The following is a 16693-nucleotide window of genomic DNA, read 5'->3' as shown; positions in this document are numbered from 1 at the left end:
CCCAGAGCATCTTCTTTGGATGCAAAACGGCCCGCCCGCTGGTTCAGCCATGTCCTTCATCTGCCTCCTGACCATCCGGAACGAGCCATCCTCCAGTTTGACCCAAAGGTCGCAGGCTGGAGGCGACCACAAGGGAAGTCCCGCACCCGAATTCTCAACGTCATCGAGAGCGACCTCCAACTACATGGAGTTACTGTGGAGGATGCAGAGCAGGTGGCACAAGATCACCAGCATTGGAAAAACCCGGTTCATTTGGTCAGCTCAACGAAGAGGGACGGGACGCCCTGACCCCAGCTGGAGCACTAATGAATGAACCTGAATTTGCTTGTGTATTATAAGAACAAAATGCAACAAGTGCCTAATTTGTTATTCATTTTTATAAAGAAATAATAGCTTTTCCAAAGCGTTTGGCTTTGAACTTTTTTTTTTTTTAAGTATTGCATTAGCTTTAGAAAATATTATTTCATGGCCCAAATTCCGAGAAGATAGGCGATCGACATTGCAGTTTGCGCCCACTTTATACGGTAGCTTGTACTGCATTTATCCATTCATCAGAACACTACACCAGAGCCTGGGATTGACACTTAGATCTCAGAATTATGAAGCAGATGTGCTAACCACTCTTCCACCCTTCTGCCTTAAAGCATGGCGTATGATCGTAAATACAGTGATTTGGAGTACCAGTAACAACAAAAATGTAATTTGACAATAAAAAAAAGTCATATGTTATACTTTTTCCTAGCATTTCTTTTTTTATTTAAATATTCATTTATTTTATTATTTTACGATGATTTCTTTGCCCCGTCCACTGTTTATCATGAGATTTTTCATAATTCTCTCCCATGAAACTCAAAGTAGGCACAAGGTGGTAGTAGCACTTATCTATAAGAAATGATTTGTTTTCATTTTACTTTTGGCACTCTTGATGTGCCACAGATAAAGACATTGATCTGCACTGTAAATTGCATTATAAAGTTTGTGATATATATTGTTTGATGTGCACTGATAGTTTGGGCCTTTTTAACATTCTTTTCTAGTCTCTGTTTCTTCCTGTTTTCTTATGTCATTTTTCTGTTGGGTTGTGTGTCATTGACACCCTGTATGATTCCTGAAAAAAGATAATCTTAATAAAATGATAATATATAATTAATAATTTATGATATAAGGTGGAAAACACAGACAAGACTAAAAAAGCAGTTTCTGCTCTTGCACTCATCTTTAAAAGAAACTGCTGTATTTTAAGCCAAAACAACTGTTGCGTTTGATAGAACAATATGTCTATATGCTGCCATAGCAGATTCATGGCGCATTAAGCCTCCGAACTATTTTTAATTTGTTCGTTTTACCCTGAAAACCCCCGTTTACAGACGTTGCGCAACCGCTTTTGTTTCAACCCAGCCATAAAACTAAGGTAATTAATTATATTTATTATTCAAAATGTCTGTCGTTTTTAGCTTAGAATCATTAATTGATGTCGCATAGTTCGTTTTTTTTTTAAAAAAGCGACTTTAAAAAATTACTCACTCACATATTTTAAACTTTTATACAAATTACGTCACAATGAAAAAAATGCCGTCTGTAAAAAAGTCACGGATATCTACCTCATAACTATCGCTTAATTGTGTATTTTTTGTTATTGTCGCATTTTCTCCGATATGGCAGATGATAAATTATCGATCCAAACAGAAAAATTGAAAAAAAAAAAAAAAAATTTGAAAGGGAAAATATATAAAAATCTCGACCACTACTTGATGTCTGCAATTTCTGCATCGTGGCCCTTGTTATATTACCATGTTTTACCCATAAAATCAGCCAAAAAATCCAGCTATAGCCATTCACAGCTGTGCCTTGACACTCGGTGATACATGCTACATGGAGTTTTTGGATCGAAAGGAGGTAAGTTAAAGTCATGGCGTCTATAATTCTGCTCTCGCGTGCTCTCACCTCCTTATAGGGTTTTGCTGTTTAAAATCATAAAAAAAAAAAAAAAAAAAAAAAAAAAAAAAGCCTTCCTGTTCAAATTTTTCCTCCTCCAGAAAATTGAGATTTTAAGCTTTCCAATGATGTATCACACATGTATATCGGACAATTTTGAAAGTTCGCCAAATCGGGGGTCTCAGAGCGGAACTTGAGTGTTCCACCAGTGTTTTCCGCCATATATATTGTATAATTACAATATAAAGTTTAATACATGGCAAGCTGTTATAATAAGTTGTGGTTTAAAAAAAAAAAAAAACTTTCATTGACAAAAGGTACAGATGCACTTTTCTTTAAATAATGCAAAGTATAATTAAACAACTCCATGGTTACCAGTATTTATAATTCAATTTCAGCTCAAAAGGCAAACGTTGCTTAAACATTAAATTATTGGATAAAAGTGACAGCAAATTTTAATATGTTCCGAGTATCTAATCAAGTCCATCATTAAAAGCACTGCCTTTTACTTTTCTTCACCGAGTCCACTTATCAATAGTGAGTGACACAGGTGCAAAAACCAGGAACACTCAGCTGTTCTTCCCGGTGCAAGTGATTGTCAAACACTTCACCCTGGAAAATGGCTGACGGAAGAAGACGTGTTAATGCTTAATTGAAACGTCCTCTACTAAACGAATTTACGTTTCTTCTATTTCTCGCTTTGTAATGACAATTCCACAAAGAACGTACATAGTTTTTTTTCCTGTACTTGTAGTTTGTACAAAGCAACGGCGTTAAACTGGTAACAACAAGCACAGCCAAGCCAGGTAGACGTAACATAACACCAAAGGTCATTGGTGCATAAAGTCACATGACCCACTTCCTCCACTCCCGTGACACCTTTCATTTCACTCCACCTCGAATTTGTGCTCGCCGGGAAAGCGTTGCCAGGTTGGAAAATTTAATGGCAGCCATTTACTTAAAGGGTTGTATTAAATTATCAGTGATTTTACTCTTTGTTGTCGGTGGTATTGAGGAGAAGAGTGTATTTTAGCGCTTTGTAATCTTTTGGGACAGATTTTAGGAATTACACGTGACTGAAATTATGGGATATTTGGTAAAGAGTAGCGGAACACGACCCCTACTCGCGCAGAAAAACCATTAACTGGAACTGGCAACCATGCATTAGAACATCAAGTGTCAGGTGTCTGGAGGTTTCGTCAAAAGTCCACGGAAGTTTGTACAGGTAAGACTACTTTAAATGCGATACCATAAAACATACGAATTGATACGTCGTTTTGTTATAAGTCGTCATAAAGCAGTCACGTTATGTAATTCTTTGATTTGTTTTGGCCATAACATGCTTTCAATGCGCCTTCGGAATACCATACTAAACGTATCCTTCTATTTATAAATTAATTCATATTGCGCACACAGCGTTAACCATTTTTCAAACTTTATTTTTAAAATTTGAATTCTTAATCAGCTTCTGTGCCATACAGCTGTATTTTAATAAATTATTTACTGTAGGCCTACTGTATAAAGGCCATTGGGAGTAGGCTTCTCCGGTTCTCCTCAAATGTTGTTTTATTTCAATACCCAGACATTCTGTCAATTAAGTTTTTGAAAAATTTCTTCTTTGTGCAGTTACGCTTCAATCCAATGTTACTTTATCGCCTCTTGAGTCAGCCTGTAGTGCATCAGTATTCGAGTGTCTGTAAATTGGGATAAAAGTTCAGTATGCGTCTTGCACTAACCCAAAAATGATGAATACTTTTTCTTAGTTCATGTGAAACCCTCAGAGCTGAGCACCACTCTCATTATATTATCAACAAAAAAGAGCTGAGGCATCACCAAGGCTAAAACTCCCTTTCCATTAGTCATAATCGGAGGCCAAAATGAAACAAGCCTGAAAGAAAAGATCATAAGCATTTTACGCCATGTGGGATAGGCTCCAGCACCCCCGCGAACCTCCCCTTTTAGTAAGGTATTTCAGTTAATTGAACAGGGTCAAAGAAATTAATAAAATCTGAAAGTGTTTATATCCATTTGCTGATGTCATTGTTCATTCAGCAGCTCTGGCTTTGTACTGTTTGACACCCTGATGACTGTATAATATTGTCCCACAACTCCCCTGTAAACACACACCTAATCCTCTTAGAAAGATATTAACAGGTGTGGTGTTTGCAAATCACTCTCTACAATTAAAGAATGTTATTGTTGTTACGGCAAGAGAAATAATAAATGTCCATGTTAAAAATAATTTGTCAATAGTCCACATGATATGTTGTCAATGCAGTGGTTATTTAAGAGGGCCAGAGCGGACGACCTATACATTGAGAAAATCAGTGCATGGTGGTGGATATTGCGCAGGTTGCTTGTAATAGCAATCAAACACTTTGCTGTGTTTACTTTGAATTTAGCACCAGTGGTAAAATGCCACTCCCTTGTGCAATTCAAATGACAGTGGAACCTCAAAGGTCAAACACAGTCTGTGCAGTCTGACCACTAATTCCAGTTCTGTTGGTATCTCATGATTTACCACCTTCCCAATGAGGAAAAGGTGGAAAAGTAGATGTCAAATTAATGCCATCATTGAGCCTATAGCATATACAGTGCAAGCAATGATATGGGTTACACTTAAATCATTGACTGCCTTTGACGGTAAAGCAAAGGAACTTTGACTTATGAAGTGCCTTTAACAGACTGGGATAGATGTCCAATCCCTTTAGACAGAGGTTATCATTCACTGTCAGCCCTCTCACTTTAAATGGATTAAACGTCTGTTGTTATTGAGCGCAGCTAACGAATTAGACACGAATAAACTATTGATTTTGTTCAAAAGATTTCTTTATTCACTTGTCAGGAACAGTGCACTGGCGGTGCTTGAACCGATTACTCGATTAGTTGACGAGCAGTTATTCATTTCTTTTTGTACCGATCGCTTATCCAAAATTTAAAGTCGTTCTTTCAATCGATAGGAACTGGTTGGTTTGTGATGCTGTGTGATTGAGAGAGGAAAAAATATTTGTCTGAAAAATATAGAGATCGTCATCGGGTTACGAAAGAGCTGGTGACATAACCCGAATTTCCGCGCAAGTCGGAATGAACCCTTTAAGTACCCCTAAATACCCCCTATATCTCAAAATAACGACCCAAAAACACGTTTTATACGTCATTGTACTGTCATAGCCAAGATGCTGGAACAAAGTCATAGCCAGACAGTGAGCTAAGCTCCGAAATGACGATGGCAGACGACTTTGTGGTTTGGTGACTACTAAGCTTGTTAATGACATCAACACTTGCAAAATGAAACTAAAATAGAAATTAAATCAGTTTAATCTTCAATAAAAGCAAATTAAATTTGTGTTTATAACTAGCTGCTGATACAGCAATAAAAATCCACACAAATTATTAGCATGTATCATTTAGCATCCCCACATCATCAAAAACAATCACACAAACTCGCCCCAAGTATTCGACCACAATTGAAAACGCACAATAAACAGTACAAAAAGTGTTATATACAGGTGTTGCCTCTGTCTATAATCTGTTCTCTCTCGATCTCTCGAATTATAGTATGATGATGAGTTACCGTATTGGCCCGAATATAAGACGGCTGTGATTATAAGACGACCAAGACTTTCAAGACTGAAGTTTGAAAAAAGACTTTTTGAACGCCAAATTAATTTTTATACAGAAAATATTTACAGTACATCTGTAACAAATGATTATAACAATATATTTGAGAGAAAAACCATGTTATTTTGCCTCATTCAAACCTTAATAACTGAACATTTAAATATGTAAACTAAAGTGCAATCACATTCGTACATGAATGGCTTCTGGTTTTTGAAATGTAAATAAACCAATCTATTGTGATAAAATAACAAAATTGCAATAACTGCATTAGCCATCAAAGTGAAGTTTAACTGTAACTGGTCTTGAAACAAATCTGAATAAGGAAAAACAGTGCATTAAAATATTGCAAACTGGTTAAACTTGAGAGTAGCTGAGCTCTGACATGACAGAACATCGCTTCAATGATATCTGGCGTTGTGAACGGGTATAACGTCAAGACCGCGAATATAAGACGACCGCCACTTTTTCAGTCTTATTTCAATGCAAAAAACACCGTCTTATATTCGGGCCAATACGGTAATTCATTATGTGTTTTAGGCGTTCATCGAAGGAATGTTGGTGCATTAAAAAAAAAAACCACACCTAATACCCATTTAATATACACATTTTTGCGGCGTTTGTCTTTGCATAGCTCTTCTGTCTTTCCTATTGCTCCTAAATCATATTTATAGAGCACTTGGTGAACACCAGGAGTGGGACACATTCCCAGACTTTTGGAAGTTCCACTCTACTGAACACAGAAAAGGTAATGGAGGGTTATCATCTGTCTGCCACTGTTATAATATGGCTCGGTCAGAATACCGTTGAATAGCGATTGTGTGTTTTGAGCCATGCGGGTAGGAGCTTCCAATGAGTTATATCCACAGAGCAGAGTGCGCACTTGGCCTCTGCAAATAACATCTTCACTGTTTGCCGTTTCCATCTTGAAATAAATTAGGCACAGGAGTGGAAGTTTCAATGTGTGAATAAGATTTTGTATGTTAATTTTGACTTAAGGCACAAAATTCTGCTTAGCAAAAGTGTTTGTACAGTGAATTTTGACTTTTGTGATGAATTTGTGTTCCAGGAACTTGGGTCGCTGCAAAGATGGAAAGCGCTCCGTTCAGTCGAAACTCGTGGGTGACGCAGTCTTTGCGTGTTACCGCAAAGGAGTTGTCCCTAGTCGGCGGGCGGGGAAGAGGAAACGCCATTGCTGAGCGCTTCTCCAAGTGAGTCAACTTCAGGATTTCAGAAGTGTATTTAGTTTCGCTAGCAAAAACCACCCCTAATAAAATAATGAAGGATAGGCAGAGTCTTGTATTCATTATGAAGAATCAATGGCTTGATTACCTCAATACTATGGGTGTAACTACTGTGACATTAATTTGTCCGTTTTTCATTCATTCATTCATTTTCCATGCCGCTTTTTTCTTATTCCTGTAAAATAAAAATCGGACATATTTTTTGTTGTTTGACTTCTTTTCAGATACCAGAGAGCTGCGGAGGAGTTAAATGCAAATAAGACAAAAGGAGTAAGTAGTGCATAACCTGTTAATTCGAAAACACACCTCCACTTAAGTACATTTTTAAGTTTGTTTTTTTTTACCATTTTTTCCTGAATAAAGTGTTCCATATTGTTATCGATTGATAATGATGATAAATACATTAGAGGACAGTGTCTTCAAATTAGTTATTTCAGATGTGTGAATCAAATAGTGCTGTCGCAAATGACTGTTTTTCTCCCCATTAGTCTGCAGACTTTTTTTTAACGATTAGTCAACTAATCTAATATATACATATATTTTTAAACTAATCTAGCAATTAAGTTTTTGTTGACACTTATTCATTCACAAAAAAACGTTTTGGAACACTTAAATTCTTTATTAAAGTACAAATAAACAATGAGGTCAAATGCTGATAGCGTTAACTAGTGCAAAAGAATGGAATGTAAACGGATTCAGAACACTGACTTCACCTTTCCAACATGATTCAAAACAATCCTTACAAAAATAAAGTAATCTAGCATTAATATTATAAAATACTACTAAATAAAATGGTATTATAATGATTATTCATTGCCAATCAGATTTTTCATAAAGGGTGTCATTTTAAAGCTATTGTTAGTGTAGAATCGGAATTCTGAAGTATGTCAGATTAACTCCAGAAATCGGTATTTATATGTCATACGTGCTTTTTTGTGCTTTGTTTTTTTAAATGTTCACCGGAAGTACGTTCGCTAAACCGCTAACAGTAAGCTTTACACTCCGCAAAAAAAGTCCACTTTTCCTCTCCGCAAAAAAAGTCCACTTTTCCTCATTGCATGTGGTGTCAGCAATAATGTTTTTTTTGTTTTTTTACGTTTGCAAATGCCGTAAACCAGCGATTTTGCCAATGTTTTATAGCAGGCTAAAGTAGGTTGTCTTTTTTCCCCACATTAGCCTCAATGTAGCAATGCTAACGTTTACAGTGTTTAATATAGATGTGTTTCCTTAATTTGTATGTCTGAACTTTAATTCTACGGTATGTTGATGACCAATAAACATCTGTGAAAGGAACTGGAGTCTCATATGCCATCAACACGCACGCACCGATAAAATGCAGCCGAGAAAAAACATGCCCTAATTTTTATGTACCATGTTATAAATGGACTTATTGCATATCGCGACAGGTTTAGCAACTTCAATAAAAAAAAGTCGTTAGATGGACTTACGATCTGCCACCTTGTTATCTTCTGTCGTCTTCCAAAATTACAACTAGGTGACGGCGCTTTAGGTGTTCATTCTGGTCGATGCAGCCTGCTATGCAAGCTTGAGATTGAAGAGACAGGACACAACAGTGTCCATTGTTTCGTTGAAATAATCAGTGTTTTGGCCACTCTGGTGCGCTTTGCTGACTTTGTGCCGCTTTCCCGCTTGCATACCGAGCGTCCGCCATTTTCAACTTTTCATGCATATTTTTTTTTAACCCTTCATTAACTGTCGACTGGATGTTGTGCTTGTCAACGGGTTTAAGTCATCGATGATGTCGACTAGTCGGGACAGCTCCAGTATCAAACCAGTTCATTAGTTAGTGATCCTTTTTTGTAAGATTATGACCACACCCTCACTGGCTTTAGACAAAGCCAAATGCAGTACTCATTAGGAGTCAATATTTCATTCATCTGCTCAGTTTTAAAACTTGGTTGACAGTTCAATATCTGACTTTTTTGCAACAGTTTTTTTTAAACCTGAAAAAGTTGCTTTAATTTTGAAATTACGACCGTTGGACTTCCAAGGTTCCCCAGTGTCTGTTTTGCCACCCCTAAATGTTTGCCTTTTGAAGTGAACCAAAAGACATGTTCTTCCTGAATTGGATGAATAAATACACGTCATGCCATTAACACAAGTCTTGGCAAATTGTGTTGTCCTATTTGACCTCTCTTTGGCCACTAGTAGCAATGGGCAGGATATCAAACCTATAATCCCTCCTCAGTCAGTGTAATCCCTATGCAAAGGTCTGTAGTGTTGCAACTGTATGTTAGTAGCTTTGTCTGAATAAAAGACGACACAAACAAGCCTGGACTAATGATGCTGGTCAATACTGCATGGATAACTGTATGTCCACCATCATGAAAAAATCAAGGTAATAATAATGTGTGTTATGTGGTACCTTCCTAGAGGTCTGCGTTGCGGGGAAATGCTTTTTAGCTCCCGTCTGTTGAGTTCAATTTTTTAAATTGAGTTAAACAAGTATTATCTTTTTGTGTAACATCTCAGGGAAGGAACATTGTTAAAACATTAGAGACTGCTGTCCTGGTGGTTAGGCTAATTTAAATAAGTGGCGTAAAAAGACCATCTGTCAGTTGTGTTAGTATGCGCTTGTGTATCCGTGCACAAACACAGAGTTCTCACAATAAGTCATGAAACTTCAAGGATAAATTGTTGCTACGTTCTGTCGAGTGGAAATCCAAGGGTGCAGTCTAACTCTGAAACCTGTTCAAATGCCATGGCTTCGTCATGTAGAGAGAAGATCAGAAAAGGCACTGAAATCTATTGATGAAAGGGGGGAAATTATCAAGTATATTCCCTGAAGAATGGTTGGTAGCATATGTTCTGCCAAGCTGTACCTTTCAGCATTAATGGTGACTGCACAGATGTGCTGGTTACCCAACCATAGTTGCTATAATATCACCTGATGCAATTACTGTTTTTGTTTTTTGAACTTTATACTTGTAATCATTCTGGTGGTCATATTCCTCTTCGGCCTGGGGGACATGATGACCATGATTTACAAAAATAATTTCAAATGTGGACTGGTCTGACAACCGTGCACATCTTTAGTTTGCCGCAGTCAGTCCCAGAGTAGCGTGTGGTTAGAGAAGCCTTAGTATTTCTGGTTGTTGCTCATACTGTATGGCTTTCCTTTCACTTTTTATATAAGAGAGTATTGTAACTTGCATTGCTAACTTGAGGTTGAACCTTTTTAACTGATAATGGTGTTTCACATAATGATACTGTATTTTGATGCAGTGACGCCTGAGAGCTCGAAGGTCATGGGCTTTCAATGTTAATTTTCAGCCTTGTTCTCTCCAGATCCTCGCAATTTTGATATTCTGGACAGCATGATGAAATCCCTAAATTCATTTCAAGTGTCTAATAAGAAACTTTGTTGTTAATCTGTTGAACTACAGGGGTTGGACAAAATAATGGAAACAGCTCAAAAAATTAACAAAAACTAATTTAATATGGTGTAGGTCCACCTTTTGTGGCAATTACAGCCTCAATTCTCCGAGGTATTGATTCCAAAGGATTTTTTTTTGCCATTTTTCAGTTAGAATGCCCTCTAACTCTTTTAGAGATGATGGCAGTGGAAATCAACGTCTTAATTGAATCACTAAAACTGACCTTAAATGCTCAATAATGTTGAGGTCTGGGGATTGTGCCGGCCATACGAGATGCTCAACTTCATTAGAATGTCCCTAATGCCATTCTTTAACAATTATGTTCAATGATTATGATGCCAAAATGTTAGATGTTTCCATTATTTTGTCTAACCCCTGTATTTGCTCACATACTCTATAGCTACACAAACAGGATCATAGTCGGAGAATACAGCACAAAAACGATTACATTCACACCTAGCATAATTGAGGTTAGCATTTTGGTATTGCGTTCAACAACTTCTACAGGTTCTCACATGTCCCTTTCAGAAAATAAATAGCCCTGAGTTACAATGTTTGGACTGGGAAATCAGCTGATTTAGGTTCCTATCCCACAGGCAATGGTTCTCAATTACTTTTTTGCGTTTTTACGTCAAAGACAATATTTTGACGGATCATTGAAGCTGTTGTTTAGAGAGACCAAAATAATGTGATGTTGGCGGTGAGTTAAGATTGCTGCTACACAGATCTCCGAAACACACTACCAACGTGCAATGGGAACCAACTTCAAAATAAAAGCATTAATGTAGTTTCGCTTTAATTCTGAAATTGGCCCTCAAAAGATATCACTTTGGCAGCTGTAAGTGAACTCAAGTATGCTGCTACTTGCTCATAGTACCGGTTCGTTAATGCTACAGAGCATTTGGCAACCAATTTCTATTCTTGCCCAGCCTGACAGTCATTGTATCTCTGGTACACTGGCAAATTTTATATTGATTTGGAGACTGCAAGCAATATTTTTGTATCTCCCCCGGTTTTGCGCACGAATATCCAGTCTAATTACTAAAGTTGTGCGAAATTTCCGATTCTTATATTATTTGCGATTCGGCCGAGGACGATTCACAAACATCCAAATTCCGATTATTTAATTATACCAAGTAAAGCGGAACTAAAACACAGTCAGCGCAGTCTTCAGGACGCAGTGAGGAACGGACCGAGAGTAAATTTCATGTTCAACTCATGCCGTTAGATAAAAAAACAATAATACCTGACTGCAGCCGACAGCCGCGCCAAACAACACCCAGTTGCTACAAGCATACGGCCACATAATGCTACGGTAGATATCACACATATATAGAAATACATGCGAAATGACAGACGACGGTGGTGTTAGAACATGTATAGAGAATTAGATGTAAAATGACAGTTTTGCCGGCGTTAGTAAACAGACGCCATCTTAAAGCAGTAGACTTCTCTGGAAGGCCCTGTTGTAGTGAACCGAATTAACTTTTTATCTAAAATACTCCTAAATCGGCAAAATTTTGACTTGTATCTATCTTTAAATGATGAAACCGTTTTAAAACGTTCACGTCGAAAGTAGACGGAAGGGAAATTATTGAATAACTGGAGCAATTTTAACAACTTTAACGGTTGATTCACAACATTAAATTAATTGAATCGAGTTGATTGAATCTAGTTTAAAGCTGTTGATACAGAATGGGGACCTGAGTATTTTATTTACTGTTTTGAACTGTTCACTTGATACTGAAATAGTAGTTTGGTTTAGCCGGAGAGGATTTTTTAACAATTTTGGAATTAATGTACGACACATTAAAAGCAAATAATCAATTTATAATCGAATTGTAGCTTCTGAATCGTAATCGAATCAGTAGGTGCCCCAAGATTCCCACCTCTATTAATTACACTACATTTCGCCTGAATTTTAGTAAAATTGTGAATTTGTTGCTATCTGTGATAAGTAAAACAAAGTGATAGCAGTCAATTTTGTTCTGGGGAAATTTCGTGAGAAATCACGCTCTATTAAAAAAAAAAAAAATGTTGATTTGATTGGCTGTTAAGACATTTAGAAATCTTGGAGGGAAAAAGAAAAAAGGCGAATGTCAGTTTTATCGATCCAAGATGTTGCATTGATCATTTGTGATGACCTTACAGTACATGGTGCTAACTGTATTTTGTCTCATTGTGTTTGTACCCTCTCTGACATCTAGTGGGTAGGATGTCATCAGAATGAATAACACACATGTGTTGGGAAGCATCATAAAGCTAAAACTGTGGTCACAAAGGGTAAAAATCATATAAGGGTGAAAATTATGACGCTACAGAGGGTATAGGTAGTTGCCAAGGTATAGCTTAGACAAGAACACAATTGTTCACAATGAAGAACTTTAACAGATGGAGAAAAAGTAGCTCATCCGGGACATTATCCACACCTGGAACTCCCTTTAAAATTAGTATTAAGTCGAGAAGAAGTGTGATCAGGGACTCTGCCAAGAAGCCCGCATCAACATTAAAAGGAATGCTGGCAAGTATTATTCTTGTTGTTGTTATACAAAAATACATTGTTCCAACGAAAAAAAAACTCCTGCATAAAAATACACCATGTGGTCTTTACACATGTAAGAAAACGAGACCAAACAAAGCAACTTTATGACATCATAAAAATGCATAGTTATTACATAGCTATAGTGGAGCATGTTTGGAATTTGCCTCTTTACAATGACAAGGAAGGCTATGCTATTCTAAATCGGAATTTGGGCTTTCGTGACAACAGGAAAAAAAAAACTACCGTTTGCAATATAATTTCTAAAATGAGCTGTTTTGCATCTCGAAATAACACTCAATTATTTGCGGTTTGGTAGAACTACACTGCATCCAGGGCCGGAGTGGAACTCATTTTCAGCCCAGGAATTTCATCCTTCAGACTGGCACATCTCATATCATTTAAAATAGGGATATTCCGATTGCATATTTTTGCACCCGAGTCCAAGTCTCCTGATTTTGAGAATCTGCTGATAGTCCTGATCTGATCCCGGGGGGAAAAACATATTTGAACCAAAGTTCCAAACATGTTACAGTACTGTATTTCCTCCTCCTCTTTTTCTGGGAGTGTTGCAGAGGATAAAACATGTATATTTTTGTTTCTTTTGGGAATGCCATTGTATTTCTGGATTATTTTGTTACATTTTAGCTCTTAAAAAATATGTAAGCGTGCTGCCCAAAACAGTATATTTCCTTGTGCACTGCCCATCAGCTAGCTAACATTGAATCTCCTGTAATAAAACACAACTTTTTTTCTTGTTTTTATATGAAGTAATTTAAGTTTGTGAAACTGTAACAAAAAAACATGCATGCATTCAACACAACTGCAAAATACACACCGTTATACAAATACCATGTAGATGCCACACTTCACTTGAGCTACAAGCTTTAAGTATAGGTGAGCTTCCCATACAGCAGGACTTATAAACCAATTTCGTTCATATAGCATTTCCCCTTAAACACACAGATAGATTAAAAATACTAATAATACATTCAGTATCTGAGGCAGAAAGGTAACGGAACCCCTCCCCTTTTTTCTTTTTGACAAAGCATTCTGATCAAGTCAATTTTATGGAACTTTAAAAATGCCACGTAATTGATATTATTTCTAAAATTCACTCACCTAACATTGCAATCCTACTCCCTGCTCTGCACCTGTGGTGGGTCCATCACAGCTGGTGCTTGCTGCTGCTGCCTCTCTTGTGAGGTGCTACAAGCCAAAGTTTCCACAGTTGTGTGTTGTTGTCGTATCAAGTTGCATGTTATTTGCCATCTTGCCTTACCACTTTTGTAATCCTCTTTTGTTTGAGGCTTGTAGTATTGAAAAAGTGGCTGTTTTTGCACATTTTGCCGATTTAGAACAGTTTTTCTCTTAAGTCTTTTTTTTTTTACTCCGCCCTTGCTCTTTTTATCCATGATCCGGCATAGCACCGAACTATAGCAAATTTGGCTCAATACAGATGCCGATTAGCGGGCTGAGGTTCATGGTTTTTTAGCCTGCACACAACAGGATGCATATAGGTGACTTGAAGTTTCGCTCTGAGACCCCCAATTTGGCCAAATTTCAAAGTTGTCCTACATGCATGTGTGATACATCATCGGAAAGCTTAAAATCTTAATTTTCTGAGGGAAGAAAAATTTTGAACAGGAGGGCATTTAAAAAGAAAAGAAATTAAACCCCTAAACCGTTAAACCGTAACTCGAGGTGAGAGCATGAGAGAACATAATTAAAGACACAATGATTTTTGCGAGCTATCATCGCGTACTTACCTTGTTCCGATCCAAAAACTCCTTGTAGCATGTCTCACAGAGTGTCAAGACACAGCTGTGAATGGCCACAGCCGGACTTTTTGGGGATTTTACGGGTGAAACACGGTAATATAACAAGGGTCGCAATGCAAAAAATCGCAGAGATCAAGGAGTGATTGAGATTTTCTTTTTCAAATATTTACCTTTTTAAATGTCTCTCCCCCCCTTCTTTGTTTTGATCGCTTATTTATCATCTAAAATATCGGGGGAAATGCGACAATAACAAAAAAGGTACAATTAAGCGATAGTTATGAGGTAGATATTCGTGACCTTTTTACAGACACTATTTTTTTCTTTGTGACGCAATTTGTTTAAAAGTTTAAAATATGCGAGTGAATAATTTTATGAAATATGCGAGTAAATAATTTTATGAAGTCGTTTTTTTAAACTAAATATTAGACATCAATTAAAAACTTCTAAACATTTTTTTTTTCATTTTTGTTGTTGTTGTTGTTTGGATCGATTATTTGTCATCTAAAATATCGGGGAGAATGTGACAGCAACAAAAAAAATACAATTAAACGATAGTTATATCCGTGACCTATTTACGGTCACAATTTTTTTCATTGTGACGTAATTTGTTTAAAAGTTTAAAATATGCAAGTGAATAACTTTATAAAGTCATTTTTTTTAAACTAAAAATTAGACATCAAATAATGATTCTAAGCTAAAAATGATAGACATTTCAAATAATAAATATAATTACTTACCTTCTTTTCATGGTTGGGTTGAAACAAAAGCGGTTGCGCGGTGTCTGTAACCGGGGGTCTTAAGGGTAAACCGGACAAATTAAAAATAGTTTGTGGGCTTAATGCGCCATGAAACTGCTATGGCAGCATATAGACATATTGTTCTATCGAACACACCAGTTCTTTTGTCTTAAAATACAGCAGTTTATTATAAAGGGAGGTGCAAGAACAGAAACTTCTTTTCAGCCCTGTCTGTTTTCCGCATATATATATGTAATAATGAGGAAAAATAAAAAAAAAGACAGCCCACAGGGACAGCAGTAAAAGCACGTAATACTGTCATGAAAAAATATCAAACAAAAATTATAATACTGCAGTATTAAAAAATATTAAAAATGTGTAAAACCCGGACCGCCCCTCCTCGCCCACCGGGATTTGTCCCGATCCTCCCAATTAGCCACTCTGGGCCTGACTGCACCATACTGAAAGGGGTCACATTATTTTTGATTCACTTGAAACTAGGGCTGTCAAACGATTAAAATTTTTAAAGTTAATTACAGCATAAAAATTAATTAATCGTAATTAATCGCAATTGAAACCATATACAAAATAAGCCATATTTTTCTGTAAATTATTGTTGGAATGGAAAGATAAGACATAAGACAGATATATACATTGAACATACGGCACATAAGTACAAACAATAAATCAACAAAATGGCATTAACATTATTAACATTCTGTTAAAGCGATCCATGGATAGAAAGACTTGTAGTTCTTAAAAGATAAATGTTAGTACAAGTTAAAGAAATTTTATATTAAAACCCCTCTTAATGTTTTCGTTTTAATAAAATTGGTAAAATTTTCAATCAAAAAATAAACAAGTACCTCGCCATTATTGACGTCAATAATTACACAATGCTCGTGGTGCTGAAACCCATAAAATCAGTCGAACCCAAGCGCCAGCAGAGGGTGACAAAACACCCAAAAACACAAGTAACAAGTGGACATTACACTGTGCTGTCCTTTTAATCTGTTTTGAGTGGGGCATGTGCGTTAAATGCGTTAAATATTTTACCGTGATTAATTTTAAAAAATAATTCCCGCCCAGTAACGCGATAATTTTGACAGCCCTACTTAAAACTATTTCAAATAATCAAATTTAAAATTAGAAACAGCATAGTGAAGGCATTTAAATGACTGTTTTCTGCGTGGTAGGGCATTATTTCAATTACAGTGTTTTTTGTATTTGTGAGCTTTATTAAAAAATATGGTACATCTTAGTGTAAACTTCTGGAAAACACTCAAATTAAGATAAACGATGCAAATAATCACAGACTACAAGTTTTCTTGTTTACCACACTTTTGAGAAACACTACAATATGTTCTCACCTGGACCATAAAGTTTTTGTGTGCACAGTGTGCCCATCTAATAAAGTGAACCACTACAGACCGGGATATTT

The 16693-nt window shown here is 36.6% G+C and overlaps 1 protein-coding gene across 3 annotated transcripts in view; it reads left to right on the top strand.

Moving 5' to 3' along the window:
• The first annotated feature begins 2807 nt into the window (after positions 1 to 2807).
• The window catches only part of LOC130921364 (LIM domain and actin-binding protein 1-like), a 32626-nt gene continuing 18740 nt past the window's right edge, over positions 2808 to 16693 (top strand). The window contains exons 1-4 of one of the 3 annotated variants that reach the window (XM_057845160.1): positions 2808 to 3160; positions 6228 to 6301; positions 6623 to 6764; positions 7022 to 7067. In XM_057845160.1, the coding sequence (XP_057701143.1) occupies positions 6643 to 6764; positions 7022 to 7067 (168 nt within the window). In that variant the 5' untranslated portion in view covers positions 2808 to 3160; positions 6228 to 6301; positions 6623 to 6642. Of the gene's footprint in view, positions 3161 to 6227; positions 6302 to 6622; positions 6765 to 7021; positions 7068 to 12374; positions 12717 to 16693 lie in introns of those variants that run through there. The other 2 variants (XM_057845159.1, XM_057845161.1) reach the window with 2 other exon arrangements.

The sequence above is a fragment of the Corythoichthys intestinalis genome, chromosome 9, assembly GCF_030265065.1.
Source record: "Corythoichthys intestinalis isolate RoL2023-P3 chromosome 9, ASM3026506v1, whole genome shotgun sequence".
NCBI classification, from domain to species: Eukaryota; Metazoa; Chordata; class Actinopteri; order Syngnathiformes; family Syngnathidae; genus Corythoichthys; species Corythoichthys intestinalis.
The sequence above is the reverse complement of the archived record's forward strand: the minus strand, read 5'-3'. Positions and strand labels throughout refer to the sequence as shown.